The sequence below is a fragment of the Lissotriton vulgaris genome, chromosome 8, assembly GCF_964263255.1.
Source record: "Lissotriton vulgaris chromosome 8, aLisVul1.2, whole genome shotgun sequence".
NCBI lineage: Eukaryota > Metazoa > Chordata > Amphibia > Caudata > Salamandridae > Lissotriton > Lissotriton vulgaris.
Genome location: NC_141696.1, coordinates 713,363,978 through 713,383,778, shown reverse-complemented (window position 1 = coordinate 713,383,778; position 19,801 = coordinate 713,363,978). Strand labels below are relative to the sequence as shown.

The window sequence follows — 19,801 nt, the reverse complement described above, 5'->3', positions numbered from 1 at the left end:
TGTGGGGGGCGCCAACAAACATTGTCACAAAGGGTGCCACCAGCACTAAAGCCGGCCCTGCTGCCATCTGTGAGTTCTTCTCTGCCAAGTGGTGCCACCCTTGTCCTGGACCCTTGGAAGTGAGCGTGAAGGTGGTCTGCCAGCTCATCCGTGGTTTTTAGTGGAACAGATGCATCTCCTCTGCTGTTCGGTGCAACCCCGATCAGAACTGAGGCATCACCTCTGCTGCGTGGATCTCCCCTGATGCAAGGACTTCACATCCCCACCCTCAGACTTCCAGAAAGCGCTGCTGAGCGATGCATCCTTAATGCAGGCTTTCGCATCTCAGGCCTCAATTCAAGAGCATCCTCGACGTCAGTGCAAGATTATGCATCGCAAGCCCCGCAGCTTCCTCGGAATCATCCGGTGTGCATCACATCTTGATGCAGGACTTCACCTCAAAAGCCCTTCGTCAACACCATCCTTGACAATGACACAGGATGTTGCATCACAGCTTCAAAGCTTCAAGGAATCGCTGCTGTGACACATGCTGGATGCAGAACTCTGCAATGCTCCACAACCAGGATTTAAGGTATTCTTGTTCCGCAGGCCTAACTGGGTCAATGTAGCCGGCCCACACTTCATTGTGATCGGACTGACTTGTGACTTTATTCTGGTCTAGAGCGACTAGATAGCCACATTTGGCACTCTGTGCTTCTTGTTGCTATTTTCTCTCAAATCTTTAATATTCCATATCTCCGGTTCTACTGATTGAATTTTTGTTGTTTCGATCTTGATTTAAAAATCAAATTGTACTCTATTTTTCTAAATTGTGTGGGATTTTTCTTGTGTTGTGTTTTTACTTTATTACTGTTGGAAGTGCTGCATACATACTTTACACATCACCTCTAAGTTAAGCTTGACTGCTCTGTGACAAGCTACCAGGGGGGTGATCACAGGTTAATTTGGGGTTTGCTTGTAAAATTACCATGACAAGGATTGTGGTTGCTGTTGAGTAGGGATTCACCCCCCTAAACCAGTAACCCAAATTCTTACAACGTTCATCCCAGTGCTCATTTCCCACCCCCATTCTCTATACAAATATTTACAAATATTTCCATCACTAAATGTTCATCTGCAGACTGCTCTAGCAACACACCCCTGTAGGACATGATCAAAATTAAATAATAAACGAATTAGTCACTGAAGGAAAGTGACCCTCAATCACTAGTAGCTATTTGAGACTTTGGTGGCACAGATGGCTGGGTGGGAGTACTTGGGCAACACATTTTGAGGACATTTGAGGTAAGTTGTGCATATAAACATATACTGGGCCAGGAGCACTGTGAAACATTGATATGATATTAGGGCTTGTTGTCAACACTCCCAGAATTGTAAGCTTTATGTGTGTGTGGCTAACCTTTCCACGCCTCTCTTCAAGAAAAAGTAGGATTTTACGCTCATTACCCCATTACAGAAAGTTGTTCGATGTATTACCTTAAACCAACTGCACCCCAAAATTGTACCAGCTACAGGCATCACAATGGTAGGAGGCGGACTCTAACCCAGGTTTTTGAGGTGCTGAGAAGACAATTGGCTGCCCAGACCATTGCCCTGGTGGCTTTTCTGAGACATGAGCCTATCATTGCTTCAACTGGGAATTGACATTAGTAGCCTTTTAGAGACACCAGCAAGACATAGGGCCCGATTCACAGAACTAACTTAAGACAAAATCCTAAACTTACTACAATTTTGGTATTCACAGAAGGCACTTACTCATTTCGGTATTCACAGAAGTTAGGAGTCCTAACTTTAGGACTCTAAATGCATTCTGTGAATACTGAAAGTCTTAAAGTTAGGATTTTTCTGAGTTTAGGAGTAGTAAAGTTAGGACTCCTAACTTTAGGACTCCTAAATGCCTTCTGTGAATACCGAAAGTCTTAAAGTTAGGATTTTTCTCAGTTTAGGAGTAGTAAAGTTAGGACTCCTAAATGCCTTCTGTGAATACCAAAAGTCTTAAAGTTAGGATTTTTTTCAGTTTAGGAGTAGTAGAAAAATCCTAACTTTATGACTTTTGGTATTCACAGAAGGCATTTAGGAGTCCTAAATTTAGGACTCCTAACTTCTGTGAATACTGAAATGAGTAAGTGCCTTCTGTGAATACCAAAATGAGTAAGTGCCTTCTGTGAATACCAAAATCGTAGTACGTTTTAGAATTTTGTCTTAAGTTAGTTCTGTGAATGGGGACCATAGTGTTGTTTTAGCAGTGAAACTGACGTGGCTGTTTCTACTCCCCTCTCCCTCCACCGACTTCATGCCTTTAATATCTATGCGATAGGCTCAAAGATGAACGCAGCAATTCAATAGCTGTTCCTCAGGCCCACAATTTTCCAAAATGGAACCAAAAATGCCCTAGTTTGGATCTCTTTTACATCTCCAAATTTCCTCACGTGCTTTCATGTTGATGACGCTGGTTATTTTTTGATAACCAGAATATGTGAACTCAACTTGGCTTTTATTTTTAGTGTCCTTGACAAGGAGCGAGAGATATAATAGAAAAGCCTAGTCCCACAGGGTGACAGTAAACCTGGTGGGGTTGGCTAGAATTTTCCTTGTGAACTACAGGTGCACAGATTGAAATTCATATGGTTTATTACAATGCAAGCTGTGTGTGATTTTTTTAAAGTCCTATTTTTACACACAGCCTGATGAAGTGTTATATTTCTCAGGAAAGCTCAGATCAACTAGTTTGTCACCTGAATTAAGGTGTAGTTATTGTTTGTTTACTGTCTTCAGCTAATCACTATTTATAATACCATTCTTTTATTGCCTTTGGGTGAAATAATACTTTTTAGGAAATTCTTTGTAGGAAAGGATTTGCTCAATGTACACTTAAATAATAGGTTTAAATTATATCTTCAGGTTGAATAATATGAGCAAACATCTGTCTTCTCATTTCACAGGGAGATAATGTTCTAGTGAACACGTACAGTGGTGTGGTGAAAATATCTGACTTTGGGACGTCAAAGCGACTTGCAGGGGTAAACCCATGCACTGAGACATTTACTGGTAAAATTAATTAATCTAAATGTACTTGCTGCTATTGTTTTGCTTATTGTATTGTCCTTGCTTTCTCTATTCATAATTTTTTTTTCTGTCTTCTTACTCATTTCGTTTAGTTATGTTACCTAAGGCAGGTGGCGTTATGGTGGAAAATGGTTCAGCAATTCTCAATGGACTTGTAGGTTGGGCAGTGAAGTTCAGAATTGTTGCAGTGCTGAGCATTAGGTCACACATATAAGATCTGCTACCAGACATCAACTGTTGTGTTCTTACTCTGTACTAGACTGGGAACCCAAAGCAGCCTCGGCAAATTTTATCAGACCAGCCTCCATACGGTGGATAGCGAGCGGGTCATTCTACCACATATGTTTCATTATATATTAGATTGTTTTCGTTTTTAAAGCATAGTAAATGTTGTCCTTACAGTATACAAGGAATAATGTGTAGGATTACATGTCATCCATAATGGTAGGCATTGTTTAAGACTGTATGGCCTGGGGAGGCACACACTGGGGATTCAGAAAGTATATACAGTGGTTAGGGTTGACTTTACTAATGAAAATATATTACTACTCAAACCAACCCTTTCTAGAAAAATTGAGATAATGAAAGACTGGGAAAAAACATAACTTTCTAACCAAGATTCCGATTGTAACTTATGAACTGTTCAGTAGCAAAATGATCTCTGTGACAAAAGTGATAAACCATTTAGCTAAGCACATAAACTACTGTTCTGTGATCTGCATAGTACACTCTGTTTGCAGCAGTAATTATAACCCTCTGCGCTACCATAGATGAGTCAAAACTGAAACTAGACAAAACTCGAATCTCTTTCCAGCACATACACTAATCCCCAGAGTTATCTTGGCGCTTTTATTAATATCTCAAAGCTGTTGGATATACAAGGAACTCTGCAGTGTTTTTAAAGATGCTGCACTGCTACAAAACTGGCCCCCAGTAACAAAACCGGCCCAAACCCTACCATCCTCCTGGGGAAAGGCCTGATGCCCAGTCTGACCAGTCTGGCCTTGCATTCGGGAGCTGCTGCTCTGTAAAATGAAGAAAGTGAGACAAGATCAGTGGTTGCAGGTAATACCATATCACTTTATGCTCTTCCACTGCCCTAAAGTCTTTCCGGCATAATTTTCCTAGATGCCCTGACTGTTTCAGTTGAAGATCATTTTGGGCTCGCTAGGGGCTCATCAGTGCTTAATTTGAGCCAGTGGTTTCTGGTGTTCAACACCGGCACTTAATCATTAATACTATTGCTTTTCATGAGCACCAGTAAAGAACGCATTAATTTAGGGGGAGATTAAGTGATTTGTCTAGAATCACAGGATGTTGAACTGACGCCCCCAGCTTGGAAATTGGCAACTCTGGCCATCACGCTACATCCTCCCCACTTTCATGGTTAGTGTTTTGCTTTGTTTAAGGTAGTTGTAACAGGAAAAATGGGCTGGTGTAAGCTGCCTACTGACGACACCACCAGCACGTTTTTTTTTTTTTTACAAATCAACCACTGGGGCCCACGCACAATTTATTTTAGAAGATTGTAATATATATCAACAGAGCAATGTAGCAGGTTTCATAGACTGGAGATTATTTAAGCATTATTACATTACCAGACTGACTTTTGGAAGCAATACAACGTACAATAAAGTAAGGCAGTCCTGTGCCTGCCAAAAAATTGGCAAATAACTTTGCATTTTTTAGAATAATGGCTGTGACTATATAGGGCACAGTCCTCAGCAATTACTTTGCGCTCCATACTGAAAGACAAAACCTGATGATGTATGTACCCGGAGCTGAAGACTGTAATATCTCCAATGCAGAATAAGGCAAAAAAGATAGTCCCGGTTGTTATGGGTGTTACAAAATTAATCATGAAAAGTCTGCAAACTTTTCTCTGTGGAGAAGAAAACTTTGACACAATGTAAGTGTTCCAGAAAGCACGTTAGCAGATTTTATGTGTTAATACTGTACAGTATCCAAATATTATGTGACTCTGGAATTTTTGGCCCACGTGTGCAAAAGAGAACCCAACCTGGAAACAATATCCTTAGAAAAGAGATACATTAGAACTGTGAGAGACAAATTAGGAAAATTACAATGTAAAAGTCAAGTATTATATCTCCTTGCTTATGTTAAAATGTGTTAAAATTAAAATAACAATGTAGAATCAATTGTTAAGACGTAATAACATTATTTAATTTAAACTATTCCTCATCTGGGTATATAGAAAAGAATGGTGTGTATTTCACTACACTCTATTTTAGTGTGATATTTTTGGTATTACAGAATATGAACAAATCTGGAAGGCTGTAATGTTACTTTTGCAGCCTTAAAAAGGTCCTGGAACAAGAGATGAAACAGGTCTTGACTGTGCTTTCTTGTTTTAAGAACTGATGATAGCATTTGTGAAGAAAATAAGATAATGTCTGGGACCAAGATGAAATTGTATGTTATGGTTTACAAACCTACAAAGGGCTGTTTAACACTAGAGTGTGTGTGTGACACTCACCCAATATGCTTATCCCACTGGAAAGCAACACATTGATGTTGCCACTTAGGCCAGTAGGAGTGATCCTATAAAAATTGTAGACCAAAGCCTGCAAGTTGTTTGCTGGAACAGGATGTAGCCTAATGATTAGGGCGGTCAACTTCAAATCTGGGGAAACAGGTTCAAGTCTCGGCAACACCGCTCAACATCCTGTGATTCTGGGCAAGTCACCTAATTTCCCTGTGCCTGACAAAAATTAATGCTTCCTCATGTAATATAACTGGTGCTCATGTAAAGCACTCTGATACCTGATTTCGGGTCAAGTTTGTGCTATATAAAACTTCGAAGACAAGACAACTAGTTTGATTAAAAATGCAGGGAAAGATTTTGCAGAAGTCCCAGATCCCCCTGCAGAGAAGTCTGATATAGATTATAATCCAGTGGAAAGGCTCCTCAGGGGGTCTGACCTCTCCCTATGGGTTTGTCGCTTTTAAAAAAAGATATTCAAAATTCTCTTGAGTGGAAATGCTCCCGGCCGATACCCAGAGACTCTAGCAGCCTGGATCCCTTAATTGACCAGTGAGATGGAGTCATAAATCCCTAGAGAAGAGATTGCCCTAACCAGGCGGATCTATCTTTTGAAACTTCTAAACCACCAGTTGTAATTCTGTCCTTTTCACTATTTCATCTTATTTTCCTGGCATGTTGTTAGCAGTGAGGGTAGGATGGTCCTGAAGAATGCCTTTCACCTCAATAAATCAGGCCACATAGGCAGAAACATGCTGACCGCTCCTTGTGGATCAAATTAATTCTCACTTCTGTTCCTACCATTGGGGACACAATAAAAATTCTGTACCAGTCACCAATAGGTATTTTTAATTCACATTCATTCCCCTCTGCACCAGTGCCCTTCATCAGAGACCTACACTCTCATCATAAAACAACCAGTGTGATATAATCTCTGGAAAAAAAGATCACATTGCAAGCTCCTTTATGGAGGGAGAAGATTGCACCTGGGTCATTATGATCGGTGCCAGGAGTATGGGGGTGGGGAATGATGAGCCATGCCACTTACTGGGTGGATGAGGGCTTTTGTATTGTTGAGAAAAATACCTGAACATATCATATTCCAGCTATGATTCTTTGCTTCTTCAGCAAGGTATATTTTTTGAGATCATGTTAAAAAACTGTGCCCATTAAAATGTGAGTATAAATGGATTAACTGTTTTGCTTTATCAGGAACTTTGCAATATATGGCACCTGAAATCATCGACAAGGGGCCTCGAGGATATGGTGCTCCGGCTGATATTTGGTCTCTCGGCTGTACTATTATTGAAATGGCCACAGGAAAACCTCCATTTCATGAACTAGGAGAACCACAAGCTGCCATGTTTAAGGTAAGGTTATATACATTATATATATTTTTTTTTACATTAACATATTTTAATATTTCCCTTTACAAAATTTAAAAAATGTAATACTGTATAAATGTTGCATGGACAGAACAATAAAATGTAACATCTGAGAGCCAATGACAAATTAGAATTTCTTATATGACAGGTATTATCGAGTACAGCAAGAAGACCAATAAACCAATGAGCACAGTAATGTTGTTCAACTCCTATGCTGTTGAGAGGAAATCCATGTTATCATTCCTTGCGAATGCGGTTACAGATCTCTTAAAGATTTTGGATGGCAGACAAAAGGCGTCAATAGACTGCTCAAAAACAAACAGTGCTCTTTAAGTTGTGTTGGCCAGATAAATGCACTTCAAATTGTTACTTAGTAAGTTAAGTGAAGTTCAGAGGACGGCTTGGTGATGTTTTGACATGGCACAGAGATGAGCTCTTTCCATTCCTTAAGTGCCTCGTAAAACCTCTTAAGTCCTTTTAAGTACGCCAGATGATACTTCCAGTACCATGATTCGTATTTAGTAGGTCTTGGGTTCTAATGTTGAAGGTATTGGAAGTGGTGACTACATACATATCAGTGCAATTAAGTAGTTTTTGTAATCCTCTCATATATTACTTACATACATACACCATTACAAATTACCAGACTTCTTTTAACTCATACAAATCCCATCTCACACATGGGCTGTGCCAGGTGTATGAAAGGTGAACAAGCACCAAGATGGGAAGCGTCAATGGATATGTTGATTGCCATGTCACAATGATGTAGCCTAGCCTGAGAATAATTCAGGGTTTTTCACCATCGGTTTTTGTCTTGTCTGGATAAAAATCTGGACATCAATTATTATATGGCTGGAGCGCAGTATGGAGCCTATAGCTCCCCTAACAATCTGTCTCAAACTAGGTGCAAGCCATCTTCCAACTTTAGGCACTTTATATAACGAGTTTTTGGTTTATTCTCAATATTGGGCCATGCTGAGAAGTGTGAATAATGTATTTCCCTCACTTTGTGCTCCGCTATCTCAGTAAGTGACCATTTAGTAAAAATTGTCTACCATGGTGTTCCATGAGAGTGTGCCACCTCCAAAAGGTTCTGTATGAAAGGCTTGCTTGTTTTCATTTCGAACACCAGATAATGTCTATAACAGTAGGGGCATATCATTCTCTCCTACAGAAATACACATATCCTAGTTAAATTTCATCTCTCAGCCTCAAACTTGGTTTTAACAAAGGCGCATATATTGCGTGGTAAGTAACAAGTGCAAAATAGGCATGTTTTAACAATTATTTAGCATTCAAATAAAAATCGGCTAATTTCTACTCAATCAGCTGATATTAATACCCTGTCCCCGGCACAGATATTACTTACAATGATTTATTATTGCTTCTGGTGACACATCGGTCTAAATTTCCCTTTAAAAATGTAGGCAAGATGGGATTTTACACAACATTTCACTTCATGGAAAATTTGCATGCCCACATTTCATAAACACTGTGAAAGAAGTTCCAAATTCTATATTGCTCAGCTGCTTGAGGAACAGACCACAAGGCAAATTTTAAACTACGCCTATTGCACCGCAAATTCATTTCATACCCTGGTCTTTCTTCCTATGTTATCCTATTCTGTTTTCTACCCTGTTCTCTCGAGCAAAGCCTTCTCCCAGGGTATGAACAAATCACAGTCATGATCTCATTTGTCTTGCCCCCATAACAAGTTTCTCTCACAGGTCCAAAGCCCTAGAATTCTCAGTTTTTTTTCATAAGAGAGTACTAAAGTTGCTGGATCTAGGTTTTTTACTTAACAGGTTTTTCTTAGCTTTCTTCGCATTACAGCCTAGAGCCCTCCGTCTGGGAGGCCCCATCTGAAATCTGTCAAGAAGAATTATGGAGAAAATGCAACAAAAATATGGCCACATTAGCTTCCAGCCTGTTGGTGCAAGACAACATTTAATCAGCAAAAAATATTCATACCTGATCAGAAGGCTATATATGTGTGTGGCATTTCTATAGCACACACCTAGCTAAAAGACAGCAGAGATAAGTACTGGGTCATCATAACTGACTTTACCAGAGCTCTCCATCTTTCAGAAAGAAAATCGTGTCCCCAGCATTCAGCTGTTTATATACAGACTGAACAGACACAAAATCAAACCAAATTCTAAAGGTAGACTATTATATATACTTACCTATGTAATATCAATATTGTTTTCCCCAATTTTTTTGTAGTTGATGTACTTTACATTACAAGTGAGAAAAGTGAATACTGTGGACCCTTTTCTGCAATGTTTTTGTTTCCCAGATTCTAAAGTCCATTTTCTATCATACAACTTTCTCCAATATTAGATCAGAATAAGCACAACAAGTCTGATCATTCTCATCCCTCCCAATGTCACGACTTTAGCCAACTTTTGTTAGACTGGAATTAGAATAGTTAAACAGGCCCCCAGGCCTCAATGTATACACTGCTCCAAGTGTTTGTTAGGTTGGATTTAGGCTAGTAAACCAGATCCCCTGCCACCCAATGGGTCTAGTTTCTACAATGGTTGTTAGTTTTTAATTAAAAGGGTAAAACAGTGAAGTGTCCCCACTGCCACTGCGCTCATATATTCATTGTTGAAGGCACTGAATATTCAAACCAGATACTCTTTATTTTTCTTTTCAACATATCCTTTCTTTTCAGGGAAAACTATACCACCAGGAGAAGGGAGTGGAATAAAAAAGTAATGTGATAAAGAAAAGGAGTTATTGTGGCACATCCTTCGGTTTCTGTGGTGACCCTAAATAGGGAACACTTGACGTCACTATCTCAATGGAAAGATATGTGCATTCTTTAAGTGTTATTGTTGCCTCTCACACATGCCAAATGGATTAGGTGCGAGGGTACCTGAACTCAGCACGTCATCAGTGACAGAGGTTTAAAGCAAAAAGGTAGTGAAGTATGCTCCCTACTTGGCAGTGATAAAAGTCTAAAGCAGAGGAGGTTCATGAATTCTTGTTACCAGAGCCAACTACCAACCTCAACAATGGGGCTGGGGCATCAAATATTTAAATGTGAATCCTTCATAAGATGCAAATCATGATCTGTGTCATTGACAAAGGTTGCAAGCCTTGGGCTTTAGCACATCGGAACCACACTTGAATCAAGTTCATTCAGGTCCAGTGCCTGAGTATTGCATATTTGCCGACCCTGCTAGGGCTAAATCCAGAATACGCAGACAGTAAACCTGTGTGTTAGTACTCTTTGATACTTCATGACAACATGAATCATACTTTTTGAGATCTTATCACATGGAGTATCATATTTTGACAGACTTCAGGAAATAAAGTTAAACCAAAAGTTATAAACAATCAGCGTTTGCATGAGTGCTCCTCAGACCATTTTTTACCTCAGAAACGAGACCTTTTCCCTGTCCTGCTGCTTATACTTGAAAGTAAAAAACTAGGGGGGGGGGTATCTTCAAAACCCTTTCCACACACATAGTCATTGTTTTAATCTTTTTTCCTCTAACCTATTGTGATAACCACATGTGTAGATTCGTATTCTCCATAAATTGACCTGACCTGTTGAAGACTACACCAAATTCCTGTAGCAGTCTAAAGGGCCACTGCATAAAATGGTGATTAATCACATCATGTACTCAAAGTTGGACTACTTTATTTTTGTAATGTAAAGTACAAGCATATAAACTATTATTTTTAAACTATTAAAAAATTATTTTAAAATTAAGTTACCAAAACACATGAAAATATTTTCACACTACAAAGCAATTGAAAACAAAAATAATAACTTTAAACAGATATACTTTTAAAATAAATACACCCAAATACGTATGAATACAATTTAAAAAATAAAGGCAAAATAGTAATAAAATGAATCAAAAACATTTTTTTAAAAATATTAAAATACACTACTCTAAGTACAATTCTACCAACATTGGGAAAAATACATTTAAAAAGTCATTTTATTCGAGTTTTAGTTAAGTACATTTAGTCGACGATATCTGCAAAAAAGCAAAGTGGGATCTCAATCCCAGACGTATCCAGTGGAAACCAAGTAATTGAAGTTACAGAGTTGGCAGGAGCAGATTATAATAGGTATAAAATAGTCTATTTTGTGAGAAAAAAAGCAACAAAAACAAAAAGAAAATTGACTGAAGCCTGTATCTACAAATCACTACAGTCCCCCCACCCCATACCACCCAGCGGGGCAAAGCATCATGGCAATAGTGCATCAGGGTGAAGCAAAATCTAGGGAGGCCCGAGGGAGGAAGGCACACCTGAGCGGCTCAGCTCTGTCTATGGTACAAGGCCATCATCCCCTATGGTGTCCCTAGGGGTCACACAAATCAGGAGCAAAGTGTGCAGCAGTGGTATGAGATTAGACAACATCCCATCCGAGCTGGGAGCAGGTAAATAGTTGCACAAGCCCATAGTGTCCTCCCACCGTAGTGCATGGGAAAAATACATTTTATGGGGAGTGGGATCCAACCAGAGGCACAACTAGAGCCAAATTTTGGGGGAGCTACTAAAAAGTTTGGAGGGGGCTGATTCTTCCAGCAATATGCATAGTGGTGATGGAGTGGCTCTAAGAAGGGGTACAAACACAACAAAGCTGTTTTAGCAAGTAAATGGTCTTTTAAATATCTGTGAAGTACTAGGGTGTGTGTGCCCGGGAAGCTGTCTCAGCCGGGCTGACACACAGGATGGGGGGGAGGGGCTGAAGCCCTTTAAGCCCAATGGGCGTCGCTCGCCTGGATCCAACGTGCAATTCTAAATTCAATCTAGCAGACAATGAGAAAAACACATACAATAGTGGGTCGAATATTTATTCTAATTCCAGTCTAAAAAACGTTTGGGAAGGTGCATACACTGGGAGTTGCAGTTTCAAATACTCTTAAAGTTGAGAACATTAGAAAGAAGGATTACAATTGTCATAGAGTAAATGTGAGTAAATACGTTATTTATTGTATTAGTCAATTGATTACAATAAGCACACAACCATAATAAAATGCATACAAATTTGAATATACAATAAAACATTATTTTGTTTAAAACCTGTTCAAGCCAATATAGCAACTAAAATTTGGCAACTTGTCGGAATTTAATATACACAAAACCTAGAAATGTAATTGGTGCACTAATAAAGCAGAGGATTGCATATTGAAGCAATTATTAAAAGCCTCCTTTATTGTTCTAGTATTAGCCTCGAGAAAGGAAGCATTAGGTATTGTTTGCATAGATCGAGAAGTTTAGGACATATGCAAATAACATGTTCTAAAGTTTGCTGTTTCTACCCTGCAGACTCCTGCACGGTAGAAATCAATTTGATCGAAGGTAGGTACAATTATGCAATTAGAATTCCAACATGAAGGCAGTCATACAATAAGTAGCTCATGAAGCAAACCTAGCAGCACATTACAGCTCACATGCAAAGTGGTAAAAACTTGGAGAAAAGAAAACTTTTCTCAAACATTAAACTTGCCTCTTCGAGGAGATGTAATTATTTTATGCAAAGCCCTTATCTTCCATATTTAGTGAATAATTAATTGTTTCAAAATCCATGGGTTGTTACTTGAGAAATCCCATGTACCACTCCCAGTATGCCACCTTGACACAAAGCACAGCAACATTTGGCTGGAAAGAAAAATCCCAATCCAACATTTGGTGCTGGTATGAGTCACTTTTGTGGCACAAACCTGGCAAAAAAGTTAGTAAATCTGGGCCTCAGTGCTTAATTTGTGAAAGGGGTTGCGGTTGGTGGTCCCTGCTCCTCCTTTCTCTGGTTCAGTGATTACCTTCACCACCAGACTTGGACCCAGGGCAAGAGATAGAGTGAGAGATAAAGATAGAAAAGGGAACATTTTAAATGGGGAAAAAGATAGGAAAATTGAGAAAAAGGATTTGCAAGATGGGGTAAACATACAGGAAGTGTGGGTTGATGGAAGAAAGAGACATGAAGTGGAGTCAAGGTGAAACAGACTTAGTATTTGGCAACCCTTGCATTCGCCAGCTTTGGTAGTGGGATTCTAAGAAAAGGTTTGAATCCCTGCTCTTTTTTTTTTTTTTTTTTAAATATATTTTTATTGCAGGAATCAGTAAATCATTACAGTAGCGACCAGCATTGTATCAGAAGCAATATTAACAGTATAAAGCCCTCTGGCGCCCCACCGCACAGTTCGAACACAACTAACGGCCCACTACCCTCGGGTCGGGCGACGAAATGCAATGGGGGTCAGTTGGATGTTGGAGCTGGTCCGGATAATGCACTGTCCGTCATCTGCTTTTCCAAACAAGTCTAAAACCCCCCAAAATAAATCCCTCCCTCCAAAATGTCTACTAACTAAGAACCCCCCCCCACCACCAGCGCCAGGGAGATAACAACCAAGGATTCTGCTGTTGGACCCACGGGGAAGACAATAGGACTGTCAATGCTAACGTTCAACGGGACTCGGCGTGAGTCGCTTCTTCGCTTTCAGAGTCGCTGGGGGCACAATAATCCCTAAGGGCCTGCACCAACATTTCCCATTCCAACGCGGCTTCCTGCGCCTTCTCATTGCCCTGTCTCCAAGCCAGCTGATATCTCAACGCGCTCTCTCCCGCTGCCCACTTCAAAAGCTCACTGTGCCATCTGCCGCCTGCCGGACCAGCCCGTGCCTTCCAGTTCCTGGTCACCTCTCGCTTAGCAAGGAGGAGCCCTAGGTCGATAAATTTACTAGAGATTTTATTTCTGGGGGTATGGGGAAACCAGTGCAGGAGCCCCACCGCTGCATCCATCGACAAGAGTCTTCCTGTCACCTCTTCCAGGGTCGTCGCTACCTCCTGCCAGTAGGACGTCAGTCCTGGACAGGCCCACAACATGTGTAGGAGATCCGCCTCCTGAGCCGGGCATCTGGGGCATTCCGCCGAAGCCGTGGCAAAATAACGCCTGATTTTCATCGGGGTCAGGTACGCTCTATGGAGAACATAATAGTGGACCAGTTGGAAACGGGCGTTACGTGTGCCCTTCCAGGCTCGCCTCACCAACTGGGACCAGGTCGTCTCCGGTATCTCCCTACCAATGTCCTCCTCCCAGCGAGCCTTCAAAGTGGTGAGAGGAGCCAATTCCTCGGAAATCAACCTGCCGTAAAGGCAAGTGACCGCCTTCACCGTGCCTGCCGACATCATTACGTACTGGCACACCTGCGATAAATGGGGTTCCTCCTGCCCGGTCTTCCAGTATGCCTGGATCGCTCGCGCAATGGCCGAGTGCAGCAGAAAGTCACCCCGGGGGATCCCGAAGCGGTCAATGAGATCTTGAAAGGACAAGAGCGCCCCGTCCTCATATAGATCACCAACGAGCTGTAAACCGGAATCCTCCCAGGCCGCCAAACATGACCAATGTAGATGTAGATGTAGAGTCCATTTATAATGCGCTAGCAATCGCTCCAATCCCCTCCGTGGGGGAGGGCCGTCAGCATCCCCAACGGTATTTCAGGAGTGTATGGGGTTCGCAGGTGGCCTCGGGCGTGAGCTCGATTCCAACACAGGCGGACAGTCCGCTCCTCCATCGACAAGTCCCGCAGGACTAAACGTTGTCGCAGCGCTATAAAGGAGAGAACATGCCTGGCCATTCCCGTCCCCCTTCTGTCTTCCGGGCCCCGGAACTCCCTGGCAATCTCCTGGGTGAGGGTTTGGAGCTGCGCCGCCAGATAATATTTCTCAAAGTCCGGCACAGCGAGCCCCCCCTCGTCCTTCGGCCTCATCAAGGTGTTAAGGGCCACCCGCCTTCGGCCCGTACCCCAGAGGAATCCGACCACCATGGAGCGTAACCGTCGAAACGTGGCTGGTGGGACCCAGATCGGCAAAGTCCGGAAGTAATATAATAACCGGGGAAGTGCCACCATTTTGAGCAGAGCGATACGTCCCGCCACCGAGAGCGGCAGCGTGGCCCAGAAGTCCATGCAACCTCGCAGTGCCCGAATGCAGCGGGCAATGTTCCCATCTAGGAGGTCGGGTTGGTCGTGGTAAACGAATACACCAAGATACTTAAAGCAGTCGGGCTCCCACCTAATCTCTCTATTTAGCGCAGGGGCGGGGGTGCCTCTGCGCATCGGAAAGAGACAGGTCTTAGACCAATTTACTCGGAGGCCCGAAACCACTCCGAACTCCGTGAGCGCCAACTCCGCTCCGCGTAAAGCGTCGATCGGGTCCTCCAGGAAGAGCAACAGGTCGTCCGCATATAGCGAGACATAATGTGGGCCCGCCGACGTCCACAAGCCCGTATAGTGACCACCCGAGCGAAGGTGCAGCGCCAGTGGCTCCACCGCCAGCGCAAAGAGGAGTGGGGACAACGAGCAGCCTTGCCGCGTACCTCGTTCCACCGGGTATCGCGATGAAATCAATGGGCCCGCTCGGACCCTGGCCGAAGCAGAGGCATAGAGAACCGCGGTCCATCTAACAAATCCCTCCCCGAGCCCGAATCTCCGTAACACCGTACTGAGATAGTCCCACTCCAGGCTATCGAAAGCCTTCTCCAGGTCCACCGATAAGACCACCGGGGACGGGGCATCCACAAGTGGTTCCCCTAGCAAACGGAACAACCTACGAATATTCATAGTCGTGTTCCGCCGTGGGATGAAACCGGCCTGGTCTTCATGCACCAGGGAGCTCATGTGTCCCAGCAGCCTCGAGGCCAAGATGCTGCTTAGTATTTTATAGTCTACTGTCAACATCGACAGGGGACGGTATGATCCCGGGTCGGACGAGTCTCGGCCCGGCTTGAGAAGAGGAACCACCAACGCCTCACACATCGAGCTCGGGAGTCGCCCCAGCCTCTTCGCCTCCCTGTAGACCACCAGTAGTCGCGGGGCTAGGAGGTCAGCGTACGCTGCGTAAAACTCCACTGGTAGGTCATCTAGGCCCGGGGTCTTGTTTCTCGCCATCCGTTTAATGGCCCCGCGGATCTCCCCCAATTCGATGTCGGACCCCAAGGCTTTCGCCACTTCCTGCTCCACGGTGCGGAGCTCCAGTGGGCGAAGATAATCGTCAAGCCGATCTGGGTCACGTGCGGAGCGACTGCGGTACAAACATTCATAATAATGCCGGAAGCAACTAAGAATCTCCGGTTGGGTGCACACTACAGTTCCGTCTGCCCCACGCATATTAGTCGTCGTTTGGGACTGGCGCGTAGGGTTAGCCAGCCACGCCAACAACGCACTCGACCTGTCTCCTTCAGCGATAGACCGGACCGTATAGGCTTTATAATCAAAACAGCGGAGCCGTTCGACCTCTGCTGCCACCCGTTCCCTCGCCTCCGCCGTTCGTGTTTGCAATTCCGGGTGTCCGGGACGGCGAACCTCAAGCTCGCGGAGTTCCCGGTCCGCTGTGTCCAAGTCAGCCAGAATGACGCGCCTCATGCCCACCTTCTTAGAGATACAGTAACCCCTCACCACTACCTTAAAAGCGTCCCATTCCAACGCCCTAGTACTCGCGGAGCCGCCGTTGGACGCAAAATAATCTGATATTCTCTCTCCCAGGTCTGCTTTGAAGACACTATCCTCGAGGATCTCGGGCCGTAATTTCCAGGTGGGCACCGCCGGCGCCCCAGGAAACCAGCGAAGATCCAGTAGGAGGGGGTTATGGTCCGAGATGGTCCTAGATAAGTACTCCGAGCGGACCGCCGCCGAAACCAGTTCGGGTGATCCAAGAAAGCCATCGAGTCTGACATGCAACTCATGGAGTCTCGAGAAATATGAATAATCCCTAGATGCGGAGTGATGCGCCCTCCAAATGTCCGTCAACCCCCAGCGGGTCTGCCAATCTTGTCGACCCTTAGCCGTGCGACGGACTGGGGAATCGGGAAGCGGTGGATGCGAGCGGTCCATGTCCACATCAACTACGGAGTTAAAGTCTCCCCCAAGCAGGAGGGGCCCGGCAAAGAAGTCAGCCAACGAGCCCGATAACCTGGAAAGGAAGGCAGTCTGGTCCACATTAGGAGCGTACACACAGCAAACGTTCAGGTTCCTCCCCCCTAATGTGCCCGAGATGGCCACGAAACGCCCCTCTGGGTCCAACACTGTTCTCGTGACTTGGAAGGGGACCCCTGCCCTGATCCAAATTAGCGCCCCCCTGGCATAAGCGGAGTACGACGTGGAAAAGACCTGCCCCCGCCATCTACGCTGCAGCGCCGCCCCTTCCGCCTTGTTCAGATGGGTTTCCTGTAGCAGCGCCATTTGCACTCCCCTACGCACTAAGTAAGCGTGGACCTTATGGCGTCTGGACATAGTGTGAAGCCCCCTTACATTCCATGTAACACATTTCAAGTTAGCAACATCAGCCATTGTCCCAGATTGTTCTCGCGCAGTTCCCCCATCCGGGTCTCCACAAAGAAAAGACATCCTTCCTCCCAGCACTGGTGGCGGCCATTTTCCCCAACCAAAACCAAACAACCCAAAAACCCGTCAAACCCCCAACCACCCACCCCAGAACAGGACCCAAACTGCACCATCTAGATCCCATCCAAACCTCGTCTGTCAACAACCCAAGAATCCCCTCTAATCCTACGGTCGCCACCGTAGGAAGGCCTTATGGGCCAGGTGCGGGCTGGGCGGAGGCAGTGGGCCCTCGTCGCCCGGGTCACCAGGACTATAACAAGCCCCAACCTGTACCGAAATCTTCCGGGGCAAAAGCAGAGGCCCCCCAACCCTCTCCTCCCCATTGTTAGCAATAAAGGACGGCAACCGCCTCCCCCCTGCCGGGCCCCCTCCCAAAACAAATCAGTATACCCCGTTACCCCTGTCCATCCAATAGGTCCTCCACCGATTTCGGTGTGATCACCAGTGTATGGGCGCTATCGGCCACCGAGTCCTCCGAGTCCGATGGTGCTCCCTCATCACCCAGGTTGTCTTCCTCCTCGATGGATTCATTCCGTGCTCCCGACAACTCCGACAATACTTCCAGCACTTCCCTCCGCTCCGATGAAGTCTCCGCAGTTGAGGGCCCTCCTGTGCGGCCGCGGCGATTCCTGACCCTCCTGGATCGCCGTCTTTGTTCCGGCTCACCTGCCTGTTGGGACGAGGAGCCAAAGCCATCTTTCCCTGACCTGTAGAGCTCAAGCCAGTTACAGACATCCTCCGGAGTGTCGAAGAACTGGGTTTTGTCGTCGACAATGATGCGGAGCCTTGCAGGGTACAGGAGTGAATACTGAATGCCCTCGCTCCTGAGCTCGCGCTTAACCGCCAAGAAGGAGAACCGCTTGCGCTGAGTCTCGTAGGTGTAATCCGGACAGATGTTCACCTGGCTGTTCGCTACTTTAAACGGGCCATTGTGCCTGGCGGCATTGAGGATTAAGTCCCTGTCCCGAAAATGCAGCAGCCGCGCCACTACCGGTCTCGGGGTGCGTCCCTGCTGTGGGGGTCGTGCTGGGACTCTGTGGGCCCGTTCTAGTGTGTAGAGGGAGGACAGCCCTTCCGGGTACTTGGGCCAGGTCTCCAAGTACCCCACCATGTCATCATCCTCGATCTTTTCCGGCAGGCCCACCACTCGGATGTTGTTCCTCCTGTTGCGGCCTTCCGCGTCCTCCGCCCTCCGTTCCAGGGTCGCAATTCGGGATAGGGCGTCCTTCATCGTCGCAGCCAAGGTGCGCTGCGCCGGCTCCAAGGTTTCCACCTTGCTCTCCACCTCCTTGACCCGGTCTGAAAGTTTGCCATGATCTGCCCTGAGGAGGCCCAGGCTCGTCGCCACTTGAGCAATGTCCTGCTGGAGGGCCGATCTCGTGGTCGCTATCGCCTCCAGGACACGGTCGAACTGTTGCTGCATCTGCGCTCCATCAGAACTTTTCGGGTCTCTCTGCTCCTCCTTGTCCTGGGCTTCAGTGTCCGAGGCGGTCTGGTTGGATCCCTTGGCCCCTCTAGGTTTCCCCATGCTCCCAGGGGCACTCCGTGAAAGTCCCGGACTAGGCGGCTCCGCGTGCAGGAATCGATCACGACCTTCCCGGGTGCTTGTCCTCAAGTCGAGTATGGGCGACCTCCTTCTCCAGAGCCCGTGGAGATTCCGCCGCTTCGGCTCACGCCACCGCCACGGCGTCCGGGGGCACCGATGAGGGGGCGGAGACAGCCGTCGCCGAGTCGGGCAGACCCGCTTCTCCACTACAGCCCCGGGGTGAGGGCCACCAACTCCCTCGGATGATTTGCGGCGCCAGAGTGTCGCGCCTCCCATGTAGGTGGACTGGTCAGGAAGACGTAGCTAGTTGCGGAGTCACGAGGCGAGCCACCGCTCGGCTCGCAGGGCGTCCGCTCTTGGTGCCCTCCACTGCGTGGGCACCCACCCGGCCGTCCAACCGAGTACAAATCCGTTGCAAAAAGGGTCTAAGCCAATAAATGTCTCACGCCCAGAAGAGCCGGGGATGGTGAAGCCAGGCGCCAGTCGCTGCCCACGGCACTTCTCCGAGTCAACAGGTCCCCACAGGGGGACAAAGGAGACCGGGCGCCATGTTGGGTCGCATTCCGCAACTCCGCAAACTTCGGTCTAAGTCCGGAGCAATTCTTGTCCGATCTCCGTCAGGGGCCTCGGGAGGTTACCGTCGGCATATTCAACAGAATGCGGGGTTTGGGGTGTCCCGCAGCCTCCAATTTTCAGGATAATCCCGGGCTCAGTCCCGGAGCCGAGCTCTCAGGCGACCATCACCATCGGCGCCCAAGCCACGCCCCCCTGAATCCCTGCTCTTATTTGATTTATTTTTACAAATTGAGCACTGCTTCCATCTGCAAAAACTACTATGAACTCCATTGGATGTTATACCCTGTGCATGCGAAAGATGGTATACCTGAAACTAAACCAATGTCTGCTAAATGCATTATTTTCTTTTCAG

General features: G+C 45.6%; 1 protein-coding gene across 4 annotated transcripts in view; it reads left to right on the top strand.

The window, feature by feature from the left end:
* The window catches only part of MAP3K15 (mitogen-activated protein kinase kinase kinase 15), a 1,281,486-nt gene that overhangs the window by 962,423 nt on the left and 299,262 nt on the right, over positions 1-19,801 (top strand). For all 4 annotated transcript variants that reach the window (XM_086934586.1, XM_086934588.1, XM_086934587.1 and 1 more), the window contains exons 18-19: positions 2,943-3,048; positions 6,782-6,939. In XM_086934586.1, coding sequence (XP_086790712.1) covers positions 2,943-3,048; positions 6,782-6,939 — 264 coding nt within the window. The remainder of the gene's footprint in view (positions 1-2,942; positions 3,049-6,781; positions 6,940-19,801) is intronic.